This window comes from Rhamphochromis sp. 'chilingali', assembly GCF_963969265.1.
Source record: "Rhamphochromis sp. 'chilingali' genome assembly, chromosome: 11".
In the NCBI taxonomy this organism is placed as follows: domain Eukaryota; kingdom Metazoa; phylum Chordata; class Actinopteri; order Cichliformes; family Cichlidae; genus Rhamphochromis; species Rhamphochromis sp. 'chilingali'.
Window position 1 is genome coordinate 24,645,423 of NC_137938.1, and position 22,666 is coordinate 24,668,088.

The 22,666-nt window shown below is 38.8% G+C and overlaps 2 protein-coding genes across 2 annotated transcripts in view; both read left to right on the forward strand.

The window, feature by feature from the left end:
* Positions 1 to 3,239: 3,239 nt before the first annotated feature.
* ing4 (inhibitor of growth family, member 4) lies at positions 3,240 to 11,427 on the forward strand. The gene is made up of 8 exons (XM_080897569.1): positions 3,240 to 3,305; positions 3,725 to 3,796; positions 4,789 to 4,955; positions 5,066 to 5,180; positions 5,275 to 5,386; positions 5,496 to 5,640; positions 11,011 to 11,072; positions 11,179 to 11,427. Exons 1-8 carry the CDS (start codon positions 3,269 to 3,271, stop codon positions 11,216 to 11,218), a joined length of 750 nt encoding a protein of 249 aa, XP_080753695.1. The 5' UTR covers positions 3,240 to 3,268; the 3' UTR covers positions 11,219 to 11,427.
* A 669-nt stretch (positions 11,428 to 12,096) lies between these two features.
* The window catches only part of ncapd2 (non-SMC condensin I complex, subunit D2), a 26,642-nt gene continuing 16,072 nt past the window's right edge, over positions 12,097 to 22,666 (forward strand). Inside the window, exons 1-18 of the mRNA XM_080897565.1 lie at positions 12,097 to 12,246; positions 12,655 to 12,774; positions 13,319 to 13,394; positions 13,472 to 13,530; positions 13,656 to 13,831; positions 14,292 to 14,437; positions 14,942 to 15,069; positions 15,244 to 15,367; positions 15,506 to 15,653; positions 17,427 to 17,624; positions 17,700 to 17,834; positions 17,917 to 18,004; positions 19,012 to 19,219; positions 19,360 to 19,478; positions 20,163 to 20,363; positions 20,484 to 20,658; positions 21,203 to 21,287; positions 21,457 to 21,593. Coding sequence (XP_080753691.1) covers positions 12,657 to 12,774; positions 13,319 to 13,394; positions 13,472 to 13,530; positions 13,656 to 13,831; positions 14,292 to 14,437; positions 14,942 to 15,069; positions 15,244 to 15,367; positions 15,506 to 15,653; positions 17,427 to 17,624; positions 17,700 to 17,834; positions 17,917 to 18,004; positions 19,012 to 19,219; positions 19,360 to 19,478; positions 20,163 to 20,363; positions 20,484 to 20,658; positions 21,203 to 21,287; positions 21,457 to 21,593 — 2,321 coding nt within the window. The 5' untranslated portion in view covers positions 12,097 to 12,246; positions 12,655 to 12,656. The remainder of the gene's footprint in view (positions 12,247 to 12,654; positions 12,775 to 13,318; positions 13,395 to 13,471; positions 13,531 to 13,655; positions 13,832 to 14,291; positions 14,438 to 14,941; positions 15,070 to 15,243; positions 15,368 to 15,505; positions 15,654 to 17,426; positions 17,625 to 17,699; positions 17,835 to 17,916; positions 18,005 to 19,011; positions 19,220 to 19,359; positions 19,479 to 20,162; positions 20,364 to 20,483; positions 20,659 to 21,202; positions 21,288 to 21,456; positions 21,594 to 22,666) is intronic.

Below are 22,666 nucleotides of genomic sequence, written 5' to 3' on the forward strand. Positions count from 1 at the left end.
GAGGTATGCCAAATTAGACAAGAACTGGACTGAAAATCAGTGGAAACCGGTCTTACAGACTCACAAATCCAAATTTGAAATTTTTGGTTCAGATCATCACCACTTATGTTTACATGTGTTCCAGTAAATTGCTGCATCTATTTCACATTTTCCGAAAATATAAAGAAATTTCCTGTAATATGTGTTGTAATTTCACAAGGTTGTTTCATTTATTTATTTTCATTCAGTCACCTAAAGACGTTTATTTTTTTATTCTTTAGTTGAGATTAAGGCAAGGCAAGGCAAGGCAAGTTTATTTGTATAGCACAATTCAACAACAAGGTGATTCAAAGTGCTTTACAGAGACATTAGAAACAAGAACAAATAAAAAGCATGATTTAAAATTGATTAAAACAAGCAAATAAACTAACTAACTAATTAACAAACAAACAAACAAACAACAGTATATAAAATCAAAACAGATAAAATCAGAACAGTAGATAAAATCAGTAGTTAAATTTAAGTTTTGAAATTTAAGCTTAAAGTGTGGATTTGGTGCTTTATTCAAATGCAGCTGAGAACAGGTGAGTCTTCAACCTGGATTTAAATAAACTGAGTGTTTCAGCTGATCTGAGGCTTTCTGGGAGTTTGTTCCAGATATAAGGAGCATAAAAGCTGAATGCAGCTTCTCCGTGTCTGGTTCTGACTCTGGGAACTGATAAAAGACCGGATCCAGATGACCTGAGGGATCTGGATGGTTCATACTGGGTCAGGAGGTCATTGATGTATTTTGGTCCTAAACCATTCAGAGCTTTATAGGCCAGCATCAGAACTTTAAAGTCTATCCTCTGACGGACAGGCAGCCAGTGTAAGGACCTCAGAGCTGGACTGATGTGGTCCACTTTTTTGGTCTTAGTGAGGACTCGAGCAGCAGAGTTCTGAATGAGCTGTAGTTGTCTGACTGATTTTTTAGGTAGACCTGTAAAGATGCTGTTACAGTAATCAAGCCTACTAAAGATGAATGCATGGACTAGTTTTTCCAGGTCCTGTTGAGACATCAGATCTTTTATCCTTGATATATTCTTGAGGTGATAGTAAGCTGACTTTGTTATTGTCTTAATGTGTTTCTCTAAGTTTAGGTCTGCATCCATCACTACACCCAAATTTCTCGCCTGGTTTGTGGTTTTTAGATGTATAGATTGAAGTTCTCTGGTGACCTGTAATCGTTTTTCTTTGGCGCCAAAGACTATTACCTCAGTTTTGTTTTTGTTTAGCTGGAGAAAATTGTGGCACAACCAGTCATTGATTTCCTCAATGCATTTACCAAGAGCCTGTACAGGGCCTCGGTCTCCTGGTGACATTGTGATATATATTTGTGTGTCATCTGCATAGCTGTGATAGTTTATTTTGTTGTTGTTTATAATCTGTGCCAGTGGGAGCATGTAGATGTTAAACAGAAGGGGTCCCAAGATGGAACCTTGGGGAACTCCACATGTGATACTTGTCTGCTCAGATGTGAAGTTACCTATTGATACAAAGTATTTCCTGTTTTCTACGTATGTTTTGAACCAGTTTAGTACAGTTCCTGAAAGACCTGTCCAGTTCTCCAGTCGTTTGAGTAATATGTTGTGGTCAACTGTATCAAATGCTGCACTGAGATCCAGTAAAACTAGGACTGACATTTTTCCACTGTCTGTATTCAGACATATGTCATTAAACACTTTGGTCAGAGCGGTTTCAGTGCTGTGGTTCTGTCTAAAACCTGACTGGAAGGCATCGTAGCAATTATTCTGTTTTAAGAAGTAACTGAGCTGTTGAGAAACTGCTTTTTCAATGATCTTACTTAAAAACGGGAGATTTGAGATCGGCCTGTAGTTGTTCATTTGTGTCTTGTCAAGATTGTCCTTTTTCAGTATAGGTTTGATTACAGCAGTTTTTAGTGATTCTGGAAACACACCTGATAATAAAGAAAAGTTGACGATCTGTAACAGGTCTGACTCTAAAGTCTTTGAGACCTTTTTGAAAAAACTTGTTGGCAGGACATCTAAACAGCAGGAGGAGGAGTTCAGTTGACCTAAGATGTCCTCCAGGTCTTTGCTGTTAATAGGTTGAAACTGTTTCATGGTGTTTAAACAGTTTTTTGGTGGACACAGTACATATCCTGGATCTGCTGTTGATGTACCAATTGCTTGTCTAATTTTTTGGATTTTTTCAGTGAAGAATTTGGCAAAGTCATTGCAGGCCATGGTCGAATGAAGTTCAGCTGCCACTGACACAGGAGGGTTTGTTAGCCTGTCAACTGTAGAAAATAAGACCCGAGCATTATGGCTGTTTTTAGTGATGATGTCAGAGAAGTAGGACCTCCTTGCATTCCTCAGTTGTAAATTATAATTGTGAAGTTTCTCTTTATAAATGTCATAATGAACCTGGAGGTTTGTTTTTCTCCATCTGCGCTCAGCTTTCCTACACTCTCTTTTTTCATTTTTCACCAGTGTGGAGTTTCTCCATGGAGACTTTTTCCTTCCAGAGATAACCTTCACCTTAATGGGAGCAATAGTGTCCATTACATTTAACATGTTAGCATTGAAGCTATTGACGAGCTCATTGACTGACCCTCTGGGCAGGTCAGGTGTTAATGGGAAGACCTGGTTAAAAATTGCACTACTGTGTTCAGTTATACACCGTTTTGTGATCACTGTTGTTGAGATATTTGTGTGGGCTGAGATTTTACTTTCAAAGAAAACACAGTAATGATCAGACAGGCCCACATCAGACACAGTAACCTTTGAAATGCTCAGGCCTTTGGAGATCAGTAGGTCAAGAGTGTGTCCTCTATTATGTGTGGCCTCTGTTACATGCTGAGTCAGCCCAAAGTTGCCCAGAGTGTTACTCAGGTCTTTAGTCCCTTTGTCCTGAGGGTTGTCCACATGAATGTTAAAATCCCCAGCAATAATTACACAGTCAAAATCAACACAGATCACAGACAGCAGTTCACTGAGGTCATTAAAAAAGTCTGTGCAGTATTTGGGAGGCCTGTAACTATAATATAGATTAACTATAATAACCTTGATAAAAATACAAAAGACCATCTCTAAACGGAGTACATCTTGGACGCTCTTGCATACCTGTTATTGTTTATTACCTATATGATAATTTGAGTATTACACCTGTAATTGGCCGTACTTTGGATGGCAGTTGATTCTTCCTTCGGTGTTGGGTGCGCTCTGGAGATAACCAATCAGATCAGCTCTGTCTCGGTCCGGAAGCTGTGTTGTTTACATTTTCCAAGATGGCGGCGGGAATGTATTTGGAGCATTATTTGGACAGTAAGTGAATTTGCATGTGTTTCTGACGCATTGAAAAACATTCTTAGTCGTTTTATAGTTTAATTTCTTTGTGTAGTGTATCTCCTGATCAGCTTCAGCGCGGAAGGGAATGTTCTAACGGTTTCCTAACGGTTAGCGGTTTAGGCTCAGTCTATTTGCTGGAATAGCGCGTCGCAAGGGAGCAAAGAAAGGCTCGCAAGCATCCTGTATTGCCACTACTGCCACAAGTTAAATGCAGTTAGCATTCATAGTCAGCTGTATTTGTGCCACTTGTTGTTTAATGGGGTGCTTGAGAATTTTAAAGCTTAACCGAAAAAGCATCACTTCAGACATTAGATTGAGCTAGCCAGTGTTGTTATTTCATTGTTTCGTGTTGATGTCTTAAAAATCTTTGTTCTCCTGCCTTCCTGCCACACCAGGCATAGAAAACCTGCCCTTCGAGTTGCAGAGGAACTTTAATTTGATGAGGGATCTAGATCAACGCACAGAGGGTAAGCTCAGTGAACACGGATCTTCATTAACCCACAAAACACGGTCCTTAAATGGAGGTAAATGGGTTACCCCCACACAGGGACCCCAACGAAAGTCCGAGGAATCATTAGATTACTAACGAAAAAAAGCCCCTAATTATTATTATTATTATTATTATTATTATTATTATTATTATTATTATTATTATTTGTCTTGTTCTTCTTTAACACTTGGATGTATTTTTATTTAGTGCTCTTACATTGACACAGCTCGAACCCTATCTTAATGTGTGATGAGGAGTCACATAATAACATTTTTAAGTCATCTTTATTTAAATATTATTTTTAAACCCCAAAACAAATAAATGATCAAAATAAAATAAATAAAAATAATATTAATAATAATAACAATAATAATTATACAGAGTGAAAACAATTAGGTGTGTTATTATGTATTTATATGTGCTAAGCAAAAACATTTTTAAAGGTTTGGTTGTGGTTAGTGCTGTCTACTTACAGCAAGTAGGTCCTGGGTTTAAATCCAGTTGAAGTCCTTCTGCCTGAAGTTTACATGTTCTCCTCGTACTTGTATGGGTTCTCTCCGGGTGCTTTGACGTCTTCCCACAGTTCAAAGACATGCATGGAGTTAGATTAACTGGTGATTCTAAATTTGTTGTCCGTCTGTCAGTGTTGTGCTGGGTGTATCCTGCTTTTGGCAGCTGGGATAGGCTCAAGCCACCCCAGCAACCAGAAACAGATAAGGAGAAGAAGATGAATGTATAGAACCCAAAAGTTTATTAACATTTTTTAAGCCTTAAGATCATAATTTACTGTTTTAGGTTGCTGGTTTTATGCTTGTTAAATAAGAAAACTGAATATCCAATTGTGTTATTTTCAAAAACATTTTGACTTATTTGTGTGAGGTATTAAAATTATCTTTGTAATTACAGACAGCGTTGTTTAGAAGTTCTTCTCATCTTTTTTTTTTAATTATTTTTTTTATTTTTGTTTAGATCTTAAAGGCCAGATAGACTCTCTGGCTAAAGAATACACTGCCAATGCCCGGACTCTCTCCTCTGAGCAAAAGCTGTCCATACTGAGGCAGATCCAGCAGTCATACAGTAAATGCAAGGAGTTTGGAGATGACAAGGTGCAGCTGGCCATGCAGACCTATGAAATGGTTGGTATCTTAGAAAATAAACATATTTTAGATACATGTTCATTGGGAGAAAATAACTTGAAAAATACACTGCCCTGTATTTAAGTAAGCATGGCCTGAATTTTGTGTAGGTGGATAAACACATCAGACGTCTGGACACGGATCTGGCTCGGTTTGAGGCTGACCTGAAGGAAAAGCAAATCGAGAGCACAGACTATGATTCCACCTCTAGTAAGGGGAAGAAAGGTGGGTTAACACTGTATTTGCCCACAGTTATGTGCTCAGTTAAGTAAATCCAAACTCAATATAATGCGTGTCTTGCATGCTTTTGTAATCCCAGGAGATTCCAGGCAAAAGGAGAAGAAGGCAGCTAAAACGAGGTCTAAAGTGAAGAGTTCAGATGAAGACAGCAGTCCTAAGAGTGCACAGAAGAAAGTGAAACTCCTTCAGCCGTACGTTGTGCATTGTTTTGCTTTTGATGGTCTCGTCATTGTTGTTTTTTTTTCCTTTTAAGTTAGTGTCATACTCTTTTTCTCACATACAACATTTTTTAATCATCAGAGGAGAATTCAACAGCCCTTCTTCCAACTTTGGGAACGTGCACCCATCCGATGTGCTGGATATGCCAGTGGACCCCAACGAGCCCACCTACTGCCTATGTCATCAGGTCTCCTATGGCGAGATGATCGGCTGTGACAACACTGATGTGAGTTTTGTATTAAAATGCCCTCTTACAGTCAATCAGAGGACACATGAGATTGGTATGGACATTTACATTTAATGTTGATGAATGTGTGTTGTCGTTTGTACAGTGAACCTGCTTAGAAAATTATAAAATTTGAAAGGGTACATGGTTTAGAGCACAAGTAATGATTCAGTAAAAGGACTAGATGTTATAGTCCCTGATAATGCATTTCTTTGAATGGAGAGAATCTTGAGGAAAGGCAGCCCAGGAACTTTACCAGCAACACATATCGTTGTGTGCCTCAACTTTTTTGTATTGTATTGTATCTTTATTTCAGACATATACAGAAAAAAAAAACTTTCGGTCTTTTACCCAAGCAAATCTGCAATTTTTTGGTAGATTAGAGATTTGATCTAGATTATCATATTAAGATTTGGGACACATCGTCAGTAGTGGACCTTGGATTCATCAGGTGTTTCGCCCATTATCACTAGACACCCTCGTCCAATGAGGGCCTACCAGGGTTGCTCAGGCCACGGAGTGTGTCACTAGTTTATGTTAAATTGTTATTTCTCTTCTTCTTTCTTCTGTTTAGTTTTCTACAGTTTATTTTCTCCTATCTATTCACTGCAACTGAGAAATAATACTTACCTCTTTAGCATTTATGGAGCCTCACTTCTTCAAAGGGATAGAAAAGGTGATAGAGAGAAGTAAGAGAAAAGGGACAAGATAGGAGAGAGGAGAGCCGGAAGGGGGGCGCACGATCTGGCTTCCCACACCTCCCTGCCGGATCGGGCTGTACGCTCTTCCTCCCTACTGCCTCCTAGAAAAGGGAAGAAGAGCGGAATATTTTCTTTTCTCTCACAGTTAGCTAGACTGCCTTTGCTGCCCAAGTGAAGTCAGCCCTTTTTAACTGGTCCTCTCAGCAGTGTTAGCTAATTCTCTTATAGCCTGTCGTTGTGCCTGTCTGATCCCAATCTCTCTAAGCAGTTTTGCTGTTGTACTGGCAACAAAGCCCCTGCACCCCAATTCCACCGGGCGCACCTTGATCTTCCAACTTCTGTCCTCTGCTTCAGCTGCCAAGTTGGCATACTGCAGCTTCTTACGCTCAAATGCTTCCTCGATTGCTTCCTCCCATGGTACCGTCAGCTCAATGACGTACGCAAGTTTTTGGGAGTTAGACCAAACGATAAGGTCTGGTCGCAGAGCACAACCAAATCAATTTTATAACCCACTTCAAGTGTCATAATATAAAGGCAAATCATACAGAGTAACAGAAACAAGAACTGGTGTTCTGAACGCTTTATATATTTTCTGGTGTTTTCTGGCTCTTTTCACTGGAGAAAAGAGCATTTCTGTGTAAACACACAAAGGAGGCTGGACCACAGAGAGTCTTGGGATGCTTTCTTTGCAGTTGCTTCATTTAGCTTGTGACAGTTGTCTTTTGGCATAAGATGAAATGTCCCTTTTTATTGTCTTTACTGAACTTGAGAGGGAGATGTCCGGTTGTTTGGGTTCAATGTGCTGTCCTTATCCACATATCCACTGATCCCATTTTGTTTGGCAATAACAAAATTAAATATATTAATGATTGCCCACTTTTATTTGAGTTTTGTTCTGCTGTTTCAATACGAACCAAATTAAAAGAGGTTTGGTTATAGTGAAATACTCACACACATCCCTCTGATGTCCTCGGAACCACCAAACACAGGGAAACAGTTGTTTTTTTTTTCATTTAGTGCTTATGGTCGGTATATTTTTAACTTGGCGGCAGTTACATGTGTTTGTTTTAACCAGTTACAGTATGTCAGGGTTCGTACGGGTGCTTGAAATCCTTGAAAATGCTTGAATTTTAATGTTGTCTTTTCAAGGTTTGAAAAGTGCTTGAATTTCAGATGTGGTGCTTAAAAGTGCTTGAAAGTGTAACTGTATTTCATTCACCACAAATAACTATCTGATTGAACAGTTTTCTTATCAGATAGAGAAATAAAATGAGTCGCAAAATGTAGAGGCAAAATTTCCCCGCCTGGCTGCCTTGTGTCTGTTTCAATATGTGACCCCGCCCCTCCCTCGGACAGTCGGGGATGTGTGCGCTAACATACCTGTTGGTCGTTGTTTTAATAAGTGTTTGATGGAAAACAACAATGGCGGAGTTTGCGCTCTCCAGTCGCATGATAGGTGAGTCCTAGTAAATAATTTTCCAGTACGTGTACGTTACACATGCTATTTTTAAAAAATTATGATTATTATTTTGCTAGCTATCAAACTCGCTGGAGAAATGATTGAAACGCACTGAGTGTGATGCAGTATGGCAGCGCTATTATGGAATATGCTGTGAACTTAGCTAACATTACTTAGCAGTCATATGAGTTAATTTACTCAAGTGAAAGCTTTAAACATTAGCCTGATACATAACTAGCTAACTTGGCTTTCTGGTTAACCCTCTGGGGTCGACAGACCCAGAGTCTCCATTTCAACTTGGGTCGAACGTGCGGACTTCAAACTATATACCAGTGTTTAAATTGTGTTGATAGGCCACGTAAAACCGATGTTTTTTGTTTTTAATAAAACAGTGGCGTTTACTCCAGGAAGAAACGGTAAAAACGGCCTTTTCTAAGGAGAGCGCTAGCAAACACGCTTTGATTGTGAGTGAAAAACAACAGTCATTGGTGAAAAAAGAAAAAACACTCCTTCCCTATTGGTGGAAAAATGTACCACGTCGACCAATCAAAAAAAATGATATGGCAACATGTGGCATTTGGTTGTTTGGGAAGAGAGGGAAGTTTTAGGAGTGAGCGAAAGAGAGAGAGAGACAGTTTTGATACATGAGAAATTTGTGAGGTTTACCGTGTTTGGAGTCTCATGTTAGTGTGTTGTCTTGTGTAGTTAGTGTGTAGTGTAGTCGTTGTTTTGTTTTGTGTGTCAGTTCTACTAGTGAATGTGACAGTAGCTGCAAAAAAGCCACCAAAGGCAGATTGCAGTGTAAACGCTGTGTGACACACCTGCTGTCAGACCTGCAGGTTTATCCCTGTACTGTTCTCATCTGTGTTATAGTGGACACAAACTATTTTTTGGAGTTGCATAAATAATTTTTGTGCCTTCTTATTTGATGCAGAACACCTGATTGTTCTGTAAATAGTTTGAAATGGTTACATAAAAACCATCTCAGCCTTGGCTGCATTTTTAGGTAAATAGTACCATATAACTTTTTTGTTTGCAAAACCTGTGCATATTTTTAAAAATGTACAATTTCTATTTGCATTTCAAGTTATGAAAATGATTCGTTAAACATGCCTGTGGTTTTTGCAGTCAAAAATATCACTTTCTACTCATATTTTAAATTTTGTCTGAATTTAGATAAATTGTGCTGATACAGTTTGTCAAAATGAGAAAATAACAGATTGGCAAGATAAACAGTTTTTAAAGTTGAAATATAGAGGCCAAATCAAAAGTAGTCAAAAACGGCCAATTATACCCTGGACCCCAGCTTTTTGGAGTATTTGAAATAATGGTAATATGAAGGACCGATCCATATGGTCACAAAGAATAGCCACTTGTTTCTGTGCCATCAGTTCCCCGGCTTTCATTCAAAATGTGTTTATCTTCAGCACCTGCACATTAAACTACTTAAAACTCATACATGTCTTCAAGCTCACACCGAGACCTGTGGGGCACAATCAGCCACTGAGACAGTACACACATTTATATGTGTATTTGTATATGAATATTTCATACTTTAAGGCTGCCTGTTTATTTAAGGGAGATGAACAAAATACATTGGAATTGTACATAATAATATCACAGATGATAAATTCAATAGATTTTAAGTAGATGCTTGTGCATTCTTAAAGTCTTATATGTTGAATTGAACTATGTTATCTGAAAAGCTTGAAAAGGGACCTTGAAAGTGCTTAAAAAGTGCTTGAATTTGACCCTGAAAAAGACGTATGAACCCTGGTATGTGGAAAGCTTTTTTTCCCAAGATGTCTGGTCTTGTCAGTTTTTAGCTTATTCTACAGGGGAAGAATGTTCATAATCAGACACATCAAGGAAAGGAGCATAAAAAAGAGAAGAAAATGAGGCTGCATTAAAAAAATACAGCAGCTGCTTTAGTAGTTTATACCTGTTCAGCTGTTCATTAATGCAAAGAACTAATTAGCCAGCCAATGACAGCAACTCAATGCACGTAGCTAAAAGTGCTTGCTCATAGGGGGTCATATGATTGTTGGGTTTTTCTCTGTATCTATGAAGCGCCTTGAGGCGACTTATGTTTGGCGCTATATATATATAGACACAAGAATTTCACTCACATGTGCTGTACCAATGTACCTGCACATGTGATGTGACAATAAAAGTGATTTGATTTGATTTGATATATAAATAAAATTGAATTGAATATGGTCAAGGACCTGCTGAAGTTCCATCTGAGCATCAGAATGTGGAAGAAAGTTGAATTAAGTGATTTGGAATGTGACATCATCACCATCGTGGAGCTTCATGGATATGCAGCTGACAAATCTGCAGCAACTGTGTGACGCTATCATGTCATTTCGGACCAAAATCTCTGAGAACGTAATCAACACCTTGTCTTTGTGCCACAAAGAACTAAGCAGCTCTGACGGCAAAAAGAGGTCTAACTTGGTACTAGCAAGGCCTACCTATTAAAGTGTCTGGTGAGTGCACATTTATGCAATAAAGGCAAAGCCAGAGGATTGTGGAAAGTGGTTTAATATGTAGTAAATCACCTTCTAGTTCTAATTTCCTGTTACTTATTTGCTTATAATGGCGTTTTAAGTGGATGGAGCCCTGCTATTATCAGATTTAAAGAGCCATCTGTACATCTTAACAAAGGAAGAGAGGTTGCATTTGGAAGTGAGTAAATGACAGTGTGTCCCTTTGTGACATTTAATAAAGCACACAAAATGTGGTACCTTCACTGGTCCCTTTAATGAAGGAATGATATTATTTATTTTAATATCAATAAATACCATCCACATATCAAAAAAGGTCACGACAGTATAATTGTATCATACAGCGCTGACTCTGCGAGCATTAAATCAGATTAATAATAAAAAATAGAAGCTGAAATGGTATTATGTGTCTGTTATACTTTATAAAGTGCATGTACAGGCTCTCTCTTACATACATTTCCAAGATGCTAACCATAAATTAAGGTGCTGCAGCCCGGTGCCTCGCTGTGTGGATAAGGTCACAGATGGCAGTGTGACTGATTTATTAGCAGAAGCCACACTGTGAATATTACATGTGATGGCTCTTTTTGAACAGATTGTTCTCCATCATGTGTTCTAGAAAAATTTGATTTTTGTCTGTCCCAATTGCTTCACTTGCACAACACTTACCAGTATTTTGTCTGTTTTTGTTTTTTTCCAGTGCTCCATTGAGTGGTTCCATTTCGCATGTGTGGGGCTGACAACCAAACCGAGAGGCAAATGGTAAACAAAACTAAAAGAAATTGAGACTGTGATCTAATTTCACAAATGTGTTCAATAAGAGTGTTGAAAGTGTGCACCCTCACCACTCTTCATTTATGCTATGCAGGTACTGTCCACGGTGCTCTCAGGACAGAAAGAGGAAGTGAGAACAAATGGTTGTCCTGGAACGAAACACGGACTCTGATCAGATGGAAAATGAGAAGAATATTTCTTCATTAGTTACTAGAACTTTTTGTTTCTCATCTTCCTTAACATTTGGTGCTTTTTAAATTTCGGTTTACGTACTTGCCTTGGTCTGATGCAGAGTGTTTGAAGGAGCCAAGTGTTACAAATGTATTTAAATTTTGTTTTGGTTTTTTTTTTTTTTTTTTTTTTTTAATGGTTAACACTAATTTTGAGTTTTTGTTGTTACCTTTGGTGCTCTTTTTGTGACTTTTTTTTTTTTTTTTACATTTTATTTTCTGAGTGATTAATAAACACTATAACTGCCCATAATGGTATGACATTTGAATTTTCCACGATACTCTATACCGTATTCACATGTACAACTACAAAATTATATTTTCTTCCAAAAAAAAAAAGACCATGGATGATTTGATGCTTTGTCATATGGTTAGTTTCTTGTGCTTAGCCTTGGAACACTAGTTTAATTTTTCGATATAAGAAGAGGGCAAATTACAAAAAAAAAAAATGCTGCACCTTGACAGTATTAGTCACCTGTGGTAGTGAATTGAACCATTTCATTTTAACATTTGACTGAGTGCTGCATAGGAAGTAAGAATTTTTTTTTTAAAGTATTGTCATTTCTGTAGCTGAAATATTGGTACCGGGGAGAGGGGGTGATTGTGTTTCAATCATTTGAATACAGCTACTACCTCAAAAACCTTTTCTCTGTCCTTTGTGTGTGTCTGCGTTTGTAATTGTGGTTTGTAAAGTTTCTGACTTTGTGCTGTAGTGTGCCCGAGCGTCCGGCAGGTGGCAATGTTCGGTCAAACAGCAGCATGTCAACGTGGGCGGGGGCAAGTGACGTCAGAGTGTCGCCGCTTTGGCGCGATGTTCGGACAAATTTGAAAACTTACTGGATTTAGACCGTTTAGAGACGGTGAATACTAACAGGCTACGCGTGTTTCTACAGAGGTCCAGAGTTTGGCTAACAGGAGTACATTTGTTACGGGTGAGCTTTATGTTTATAAACTATAAGAAGTTGGTAGTTTGTTGTTGAAGCCATTTCCGTTTTTCAATAATGTAACTGCGTACAAGATACTGAGCTAGCCCTGCTAATTAGCCCGCTAACTGCGTTAGCAGTAGCTGTTTTGCTTTGGTTAGCTAAACCCACAAAAATAAATGTTAGTCTTTGGTAAATAGAAGTAATTCTTCACATGGGCTGGAGTGTCTTAGAGAGTGTTATGCTGCACTTTAGCTCCTTAGGTAGGATCAAGAACGAGTTAAATTTTAAATGTGTTTAGTCGAATATTCGACTATCTCGCTTTGTAAAACAGTAGATATCAAGTAATATCAAATTCTTTCCCAACAGGAGCTAAGTTAGTTAAACATACAAATAAAGGCTGTCTTAATGATTCAGGGATGTCGTGGGACTTCTTTGTACCTGTGTGCGTGGGGGACCTTGTGAAGACTGGGGGGATCAACCAGTACGTCGTTCAGGATGTGGTCTCCGCAAAACAGCTCCCGTCCTGTCTCAACAGTAAGTTGTCAACATGTAGGCAGGTCACTGATAGTTTTTGGGGTTTTTTTGTTCTTTGGGGGGTTATTTTTTTAAACAAAATGTAGAACATCTGCACAGAAGGCATCACATTTTCTTCAAACACCTCCAACAAGTCATTACCATCCAAGAATTGTCCCGCGCTAAGAATCTTTTTACTAACTTGTGTGTAACACCAACCTGCCAGAGGGTCTGCAGATGGAAATTAGCTAAAATTAAAAAATAATTATAGTACTGGATTGCACCCAGCTTCTTATGTGTATATCACCATCCCCTAAAACAAACAGACCCTTCAGTGATGGGTCGAGCCACTACTTAAGTCTCAGACACAATTATATAAATCTTTCCCAAGATTCCTGCTCATGTACCACACCCCCAAGTAAGGTTAATTAAAATACCTATGTACTTGCATTTTTTGTTTTGATTTTTTTTACCCAAAATGACAAAATGTTGTCACTCTTCGAATACTTGGGGATGATTGTGCTAGTTTATTTGTTTATTTTTTTTTAAATTCTGTTTCACACAGAATTCAAGGCAGCATTAAGGAGTCAGGGGCCTTTGTGTATACTAGAGCACTTCGACACTGGCTACAGTGTGCTGCAGTAAGTGTTTTCATGTATTGCCCACTTTTATTTATTGTGACTATTACTGTACAAAACAACTGTCTTTGTTTCTTTAGGCACTGTAAGGCGGTAGATCTGGCTGTTAAAGAAGATACTCTGGAATTACTAGTACAAGGTTGCTTTTTTTTTAAAGAAATAATATTTTCTTGATGTTTAAATTGATAACTTTGATTTGTTGATGTGCTCACATAACCTGATATTTTATTTTTTTATTTTTTTTAAATAACCCTTGCCTTTCAGTGGTTAGTGGGCTGTCTGTTTCACTGCCGAGCATCCTTGTCTCCACCTCCCTGTCAGCTGCAGAGCGCAAGGAAAAACTTAACGCAGTTAAAATGAGCGTCTTCCTGCTTTGCAAACTCACAGAGAACCTGGAGAGTGATTCCTATAGGCAGAATATTGTCACAGCACCTGGGAAGGTATGCTCATTGCTTACTTAGCTAAAGGGTTCTTTGCATATGCCTGTTATCATAAATGTCCACTGATGAGCTTTAACTAGCTTTATGATTCAGTCAAACTAAGAGATTGAGTTTCTAGCCTGTTGTTATGTGGTTATTCTTGGTTGTGTGGTAGAGTGTTATTGCACTGCTGTAAGGGCCCACCCAGAGTGAAATTGACACTTTCTATGCTGTGCCACTTCAAGAGAAATTGGGTAGTATAAGCAGGAGCTGTCAAACAATGTGTGGATGTTTGCCATTGTGTGCATAATGATCAGCTAGCAAGAGGCTATCAGTCTCTGTATAGTTGGTTTGTCTGGTGTGAATTGTTTTCTTTGGTAATCTGAGGACATGTATTGTGATTTACTTGATCTCAATACTATATTAAAGATTTTATAGTCCAACATCTATGAAGCTTAACTGCTCTTTTTATGTTGTACAGGGTGGTAAAAAAGGCAAAGCATGTGGAGAAGGACTTGTGCAGTGGGACTCAGAAAGAGAGCAGGTGCTACAGGCACTTGTGCAGCTCTTCCAATTGGACATCCGTTCACTGTGGAGCCTCTCCTTGGTGGAGGAAGAGTTCATCAGGTACTCTGCTGTCAGGAGAGCTCTGGCAGAGAATACAGTATCACGTTTTGCTGGTTTAATTCAGTTAGTTGGTGTCATTTACAACTTATCCATATCACTTCCGAGCATTCGGAACTCTGTAGCTTAATTGGAACTCTTATGACAAAGATGTGTGACTCTTCATTAATAATCTACAATATCTAATAAGGTTAGAAGAAATTTGGACTGTGGTAAATTGCCCAATGTAATGGTTTCGTTATGCACATTTCCTCACTTTCCACTTGTTTTATGGTTCTCAGTAAGGATATTCAGTAAATTGTTTGTCAGAAGACATTTATGTGGTAGTTTAACACTCACAACACTCCTAGCAGCACTTACCTCAGCTTTTAACATGCACTGTGTGTATCTGATGCTTCTGATGAATTCAAAACCTTGTCTACTACTCATTGTGGATTTTTGGTAACTTTTCATCCAGGTATTACCATAATCTAATATATAAAAAAACACACATTTATCTCTTCTTAGCTGTGTGACCTGCTGCTGCTACAAGCTCCTTGAGAACCCAACCATCAGCCATGTCAAGAGTAAACCCACCAGAGACTGTGTAATCCACCTCCTGGGGTTGCTGATTAAGAAATATAATCACCTCCTGGGTGAGTTGGTCAGACAAATGCAGTCCTATTACCGAGGAAACAAATTAATCCTGTCACTTTTGAGAATATTGTCTGTAAATGGTGGTGGTGGGGGCCACTATAAGGTGTTCAGCTTTTCGGGAGACATAGCTGACTTGTAAGGTTTTTTTTTATTTGTCCTCTAAACTGTCACAGGTGCTGGTGTAAAAGTGATCCAGATGCTTCAACATTTTGAGCAGTTGTCATCAGTGTTTGCCCAGGCTGTGTCTGTGTGGAGCACAGAGTACGGAGTCAGAGCTATCATAGGAGAAGTCATACGGTCTGTACAATTTTTGTGTGTATACAGTATCCAGTATGCAGCTTGATTTCGTGAATCTGTTTGTGAAGTCTTATTTTGTGTTACAAATTCCTGTCTTTGTTTGTTTTTGTTTTTTTGTTGTTGTTTTTTTTATCTCAGGGAGATTGGTCAGAAGTCAAGTGAGGAGTTGGCCAGAGAGGGGTCGGGAGTCAAAGCCTTTGCCTCCTTCCTCTCAGAAGTCAGTGCTTTGGTGCCTGAATTGATGATTCCCAACATCAGTGTTCTCATCACACACCTGGAAGGAGAGGTATGAGCACCGAACAGTGAGTAATTGATTGCAGCTCATGAATAAGAAAATTATTGTCCTTACATAAGTAGAGGCTGCCTGCCATATTGATTGGGTATAAACAATTGCTAATTAGAGGTCTATGTGATCATGTAAAACAGCACCAATTAATATTAATGACTCATCACAGTGACAGCCTTGATGTGTGAGCAACAGGGTTGCTCATTAAAGGAACTGTCCCTGTGTGAGCCCACAAGGAGTGGGCAGTTTTAAATCATCACAAACCTCTGTTCCTTGTGCTTCTTAAGTGCTTTTTTTTTAATGTCCTGTGTTGAGTTTTATGTAGTTTTGTTGGTCTAGGACAGACTGGGAAAGGATCCATTACACTTTGGTCAAGTTTGTTGCTTTTAAATGTGTTATAGAAATAAAAGTGACGTTGACATCTACAATTCTTTTACAGTTGTCAAGATCCTGTCTTAGAAGTGGGTTGTCATTGGTTTTTGAAGTAATGCAAACACAAGATTAAAAAGGAATATAACAGTGTGGGATGAGCAAGCAGCATTCACTTTATTATTCTCTGCTATAGCCAGGAGACACTGTTTCTGGGTAACACACCACTGGGCACAATACATTTTTTTAAGACAAGACAAGGAAGGGTCTTTACAGCTCTAGTAAAATTTTATATAGTGCTTACATTACTCAGAGTAACAGGTAATGATTGGCTCAGATATTTACACTATTTTTCTCTGTTGCAATGGTCACTGTGTCAGATTCGGCAATTACAAAGTCATGAATCTTGCCTTTTTGTGACTGAGAGCCATGACAGACTGCACATTAATTCTCTTTCAGTCATGCTTCGTGTCTTTCACAGTGTACAAGATATTGTTGGAAGGTTGCTTGCTAGGGATTTACAGGAAAAGAATCTAAATAGACCTCTGCATGATACTGGCTGTCTTCTGTCACTTCATACCTAGATACATTGGCAATGTCAGTCCTTTGTTTTTGTCATGATTTGTACCCAGCTGTGCAGTTGAAAGAAACCCACAAGGCATCGCAGGTGTAATGTCAGTTTTCATCCATTATAGTGCATTATGTGAGAGCACAGAGCATGTGTTACACCCATTTTGACCCTTGAAGACTCCCTTTTTCATTCACATTTGGTCATAATCATGTCTTTATCATATAGTCTAAATCTGCCATTGCATACTTCACGTCTGTTTTTACTGTTTCCAACTTTTCAGCAAAATACTGTTTCTCAGTTATTTCTAAGCTATCTAATGATTATGTCCTAAAACTGCAAATTCAAGGGCATTTTTTATTTCAATCAAAGTACATTATCGTTAAAAGCAGAACAGAGTATTCTGCCCTGTGATGAGACCAAGGCGAATACGAGCTTACTGAATGAGAGCTGGGTTTCTCTTGCCTTGACTGGCAGGTAATCTTGGCAGTGCAGAGGAGGATTCCTGCTCTGCTGTAAGGGCCTGCCTACAGTGACTTGGCTCGACCCAAATTATTCCTCTGCAGTCACAGTGGAGTAATTTCTGGGTTGTCGCTGACAGCGTGTGTCTTATGTCTGTGTGTGTGTTTGTGTGCTGAGTGTGTGTGTGTGTGTGTGTGTGTGTTAAAAAAGGCAAGAAGTTCACCCAGCTTTCTTTACTGTTCAGTGAGCCATGAGTTTTGTCTTTGGTAATCTGAGGGCAGAGTTCTTAGTGAGGTTTTTCTGTTTTTGTAGGATTTAACAGATTGTTTCACTGAAATTCTTAATTTCCAACCTTTTTCATTTCTTTTTCCCAGAGTCACACAATGCGTGTTGCTGTCTGTGAGGTGCTGGGAGAGATCCTTGTGAGGGTCCTGTGCGGTGATGGGCTAGATGAGTCCGGTAGAGCTGACCGTGACCGTTTCTTTGACACACTGCAGGAGCATCTGCATGACTCGCACTCTCATGTCAGAACACGTGTACTGCAGGTCTACACACGCATCGTCAATAGCAAAGTAGGTTTGCTCATCAGCTATTGTGTTTGTAAAAGAATGCTGTTGCTCCTGGTAACATAAGTCATCTGTGTTTAGGCGCTGCCCCTGTGTCGGTATAGCGAGGTGATGGAGCTTGCTGTTGGACGGCTGATGGACAAATCTATAAATGTGGTTAAGAGTTCCATCCAACTGCTGGCTGCCTTCATAGCACACAATCCTTATAGCTGCAAGGTAAATAACTATGCGTCAAACTCTAAATAGCAGGTGTTCTTCAGGTTTCCTGATATAATAGAATATTTATCTTGTCTTTCAGCTGAGCAGCGCAGATCTGAAGAAACCACTGGAGAAGGAGACTTCTAAACTCAGAGAATTGAAAGAGAAACTGGAGGGGACAGCACCTGGTAAACAAAACCTGAGTGATTATTCATAAGTATTGCTATGAATCTCCCCTGATGTTTTATTTTATTATTTAAGACTAATTCACATTTTGCCCTGTGATGAGACCAAGGCGAATATGAGCTTGCTGAATGAGAGCTGGGTTCCTCTTGCCTTGACTGGCAGGTAATCTTGGCAGTGCAGAGGAGGATTCCTGCTCTGCTGTAAGGGCCTGCCTACAGTGACTTGGCTCGACTCGAATTATTCCCTTAAAGTTATAGCGGAGTAACCACGAGGATGAAGCTCACAGTGTGTGTTTGTGTGTAAGGGGCAAGAAGTTCACCCAGCTCTCACTGCTGTTCAGTCAGCCATGAGCTGTTTCTTTGGTAATCTGAGGGCCAAGTTCAGAAATTCGCTTAAATTCAGCATGCCATGTATGTCATCACAAGCAAACAGAAAACAAACCATTGTTTCAGAATTTAAACATCTGTTAAGTGTGAGATCCAGTTATTAAACAAAATGTTTTTTTTTAAAGATGTCTTTCATCTGATGTAACCATATTCATGCTGAAAACAGAAATACGTTTTGTAATTGGTTTGATGAATAGCAATACAGCATAAATGATGAACTATAATACCGTATTTATTTTTAGATAAGTTGTTTGTTTGTTTTAAACTTTTGAAGAAATCTGTTCTTGTTTGTTTAATCTGTTTTTCACAATGGGGAAAAATATTAACTAGTTTACTACATTGCCAGAAATCAGAACATTTAAATTTTTTATTAGCTTTAGAAGAATGACAAGTTTAAATATGAGGACTCTGGAGCCCACCATTCCTTACTAAATTCTTGGCCTAAACAACAATCATCTTACCATTTTGTCCTGCTGCTAAATTATTCTGTTTTTAATCTCTGTTGGCACATTGTTGTACTTTTACTTTTTTCATTTTCTTTTTTTCTCTCTTTCTCTTTGTAGGTCTAAGCTGAGTCATCACCATTGAATTTATTTTATTTTTTTCTCTTTCCCTCCCGGCAGTGGCAGTGATTAAAGCATCTGAGCTGTGGGCTGCTATGGTGCCTGAGCTCCTCGTCACTGTCAGGAAAGAACTGGAGCCCACAAGCGAAGAAGAGAAGGAGCAGCAGGAGGACGAGGAAGGCGGGGAGGTGGAGGAGGAAAAGGAGGCAGAAGACGACAGAGCAACCGCGGTGAAGATAGCTCAGTACCTCCGTGTCAACAAGTACAGGTGATGATAATCACCAGTGGAGGCCTGTGTAGTGTCACTAACTGGAGGATTTTTTTCCTCCCTTGCTGTCAGTAGCCTACAATTTTCATTTTTTATTTATTTTTTTTAATGGGGCTTTTCTTTTGTGTTGCATTCTACAGGGATGCTGTGCAGCTCAGTATAAGAGCTCACAGCTGCTTCCCAGAATCTGAGATGTTTACTTCTCTGTCCACTCTCACACCTGAGAATATGATGGACACACTGGCTCTGATTTTCAAAGGTAAAAGTTGTACTCAGTGTGTCTGAAAATTGCTCTTCCTGGTGACATTTAATAGAAGTTGTATTGAGAACATAAACATGTTTTTGTTTTGTCCCTGGGGGGTGTTTTTACAGCTGTCTCATTTGTAATGTGCACCATTCAGCCATGACATTAAAACCACTTAAGTGAATAACATCAGCTTTCTTTTTACAATGCAATATTTCGCTGGTTCCTAGCATACATTACTTTGGGAAATACTCCCACCTGTTCACACATCATTGGCTCAGAAACTGCGTAAAGAACATGAAAAAGAACCTAGCATGTACGCCATGACACCAAATGTCTTCATTTGCAGCATTCTTGTAACTCCATCTGCTGCAACTGGAAAAAAACCCAACATTTTTTATTATTATTATGTAATTAAAGGTGAGAGGGTTTGCTATTGGTGGCCCTGTGCCAGACAATACAATATGTGCCCAGACTTCACACGCCTCGTCTTGAACCCATCCAAATTATTATTATTATTTTTAAAAAGGACTTGGAAAGTGGTAGGCAGTTCGGTTTTATGTTTTAATTTGGAACGTTTTTCTTTTTTTATCTCATACAGTTTCATAAACAGTTGAGCTGCAGTCAAACAACGTTTTAAACTTGGTTGATTGAACGCCCATTTGATCTTAAGTGTACAATACTTGACATTTTCCTCAGGCTCTGATGATGACACTTCCGAGCTCAACCAGAATTTGCCACCGACGCCACAGAAAGAACCAGAGAAAGAGGGTGAGGATGGTGAGCTGAAGAAGCAAGAGATGTTGGTGCAGTACCTGAAAGATACAGAAACCTTCGCTTTACAAGTAGAGAGAGCAATCTCTGTGATCAACACCATGCTGTACTGGAAAACAACTTCAGGTAGACGGCTGTATCCATTACACAGTAAACCAATGTAATCTTGTAGATTTCTGTAAAGTTTTTTAATCTAACAGAATCTTCAGCTGTTTTTTTCTTTTGTTTGTTTTTTGTTTCTTTTAGTGGTCCAGGAGGCTGTGCAGTTTTGTGTGACGGTGTGCGAGTTCAGTGTCGCTAACTCTATCAGTGGAGTGAGGAAAATGTTGCCTCTGGTTTGGTCAACTGATGCTGCAATTAAAGATGCAGTCATTCACGCTTACAGGCGTCTGTATCTGAACCCCCAGGGAGACACCATCAGGTTTGTAAGACCTCACACATATTTGAGTTATGAATAAGTTACCCATTCTTTCATGTCCTAAGTGTACTGGCATTATGACGTTAAAAATAACTAAGCTAACACAAAATAAATGCTGGACGCTTCTCTAAGATGGTTAAGAATAGAAAGTATTGCTTCTAGAAAGACTTCTTCTTCCCTCCTTGAATTCTCTTTTCTTTTTTATCCAGTTCATGGCTGTGGGACTTTTCTGTTTGCATATTTATTTTAATCAAAACAAAGTACTGTTGTCCCTCTGATTATGTCATTTTCTGTAATCTTTTCATTAACAATTACAGTAGCATTAGGCTATTGCTGGTTTAATGTCACTGACTAAAGCACGACTCGTATAGCATTTAATAAATATAAATAAATAAAATGACTTGTCTGGCTTATATTGTTTGGACCATTTTTTTTAAATCAAATTTTATTACTTTTTTTAAGGCCTGGGCCAAAATTAATGGTAAATACAATATTGTGATTAAAGCAAAACCTTAAAAACAAGCATCTGTCTAATCCTTTTTTTTAGGACGAAAGCCCAGACTCTTGTTGATAGTCTCTCTGAGCTGATGGTGGATTCATCTCTGGGAACAATCCAGTGTCTTGAGGAAATTGTAAGTGACTCTGTTATTACTCTCATGGATATTTCTGTGTGTGATGCTCGGCTGTAAAAACGCATCCTCTAATCCTGAAACATTAGTGTCTCCATGTTGAGGTATTTACGAGTATATACAAGTTGTTGTTTTGTTTTTTTACTGTAACTATTCAATCATGTCTCTATAGGTACAGGAGTTCTTCAGCAGTGGCAGCAGTCTCCAGTCCACTGTAGTTCAGGTCTTGTGGGAGAGATTTACTGGTAAACGAGAAACTTCTACCTTATACAAGCGAGCTGCAGTCTTACTGCTGGGCATGGCTGCAAGGTGAGAGTTCCACTGCTCTACTCTAAATGAGCCCAAAGTGACTAGAGTCCCTGTAGTCCAGCAGTTATGTATATATACCACATATATAGTTTTTGTTGTTAAGCCTATAAAGTGTAGTTATCACCTGTGGAATTGTGATCAGTCCTTTTTTTAACTTACTTTTTCATTCTGTCTATCTTATAATCTGACCTTTTTTTTTGTTTAAAGTACTCTGTGCAACAGAGTACATGGGATGTCACCCAAAATGGTTATTGTGAGGTGTACAATAATTACCCATGGTGCTTTACAGCTTGTAAGAAGCTTCGGAAGCCTTACTTAATTAGACTTTACCTCATTTTTGTCTTCAAGATAATCATCTTGTGCTCCTCCAGACTGTTTACTGTGTGTTGCTTTTTATTTAGCTGTTTCCCCTTTTTCACATGTTGAATATCTTCTAGCTTGTAATATCGTAGATGGCATTTAGCTAGCATTCCATACCATATTTGGATGACAGGGTGGATTGCTAAAGCTGCCAAAGCCAAAGCTTTAGTTCTGGCAGCTCAACACTAGCGTTCTCTATCATAACACTTGTCAGTCAAAGAGGCCACACTCCTAACTAAACTATACTGGTGTTTTATCCCAAAAAGTTCATGTTGAATCTGTTCATCTGGACCTTGTGTTTTTTTTTTTTTTTTAAAAAAGAAGAAAAAAAGAAAATCACCTTCTGTAGAGGAGTTATAAAAGAGAAGGCATGAAGGAGGCAAAATGTGTTTTGTATACCTATAAAAATGTGTGTTGGTTGTCTGCTTATAACTTGTTTAATGTAGATGAGGGAAGGGCATTTGGAATTCCGCTGGCTCTCTGTGGAGGAGCGTGGCAAATTTTGTACTGAGTCATGGTGTTCCTGCTAAGCTAGCTCTTTATAAATTTTTTTTTTCACATGTGGCTGACAGCAGCTAAGCTACAATCTCATTATGTCCCCATTATATTTTGTACTGACGATAAATGTGTAAAAATACATTGCGTGTTAAGGGAACAGGACTGTTCTGATTAAAACTGTTTGAATTACAAAACACGATACAAAGGTACTGGAA

Coding starts and splice junctions, on each gene's coding strand:
- ing4 (XM_080897569.1), top strand. CDS start 3,269: ATGGCGGCGGGAATGTATTTGGAGCATTATTTGGACA. Junction 3,797..4,788: donor TCTAGATCAACGCACAGAGG/GTAAGCTCAGTG, acceptor ATTTTTGTTTAG/ATCTTAAAGGCCAGATAGAC. Junction 5,641..11,010: donor TCGGCTGTGACAACACTGAT/GTGAGTTTTGTA, acceptor GTTTTTTTCCAG/TGCTCCATTGAGTGGTTCCA.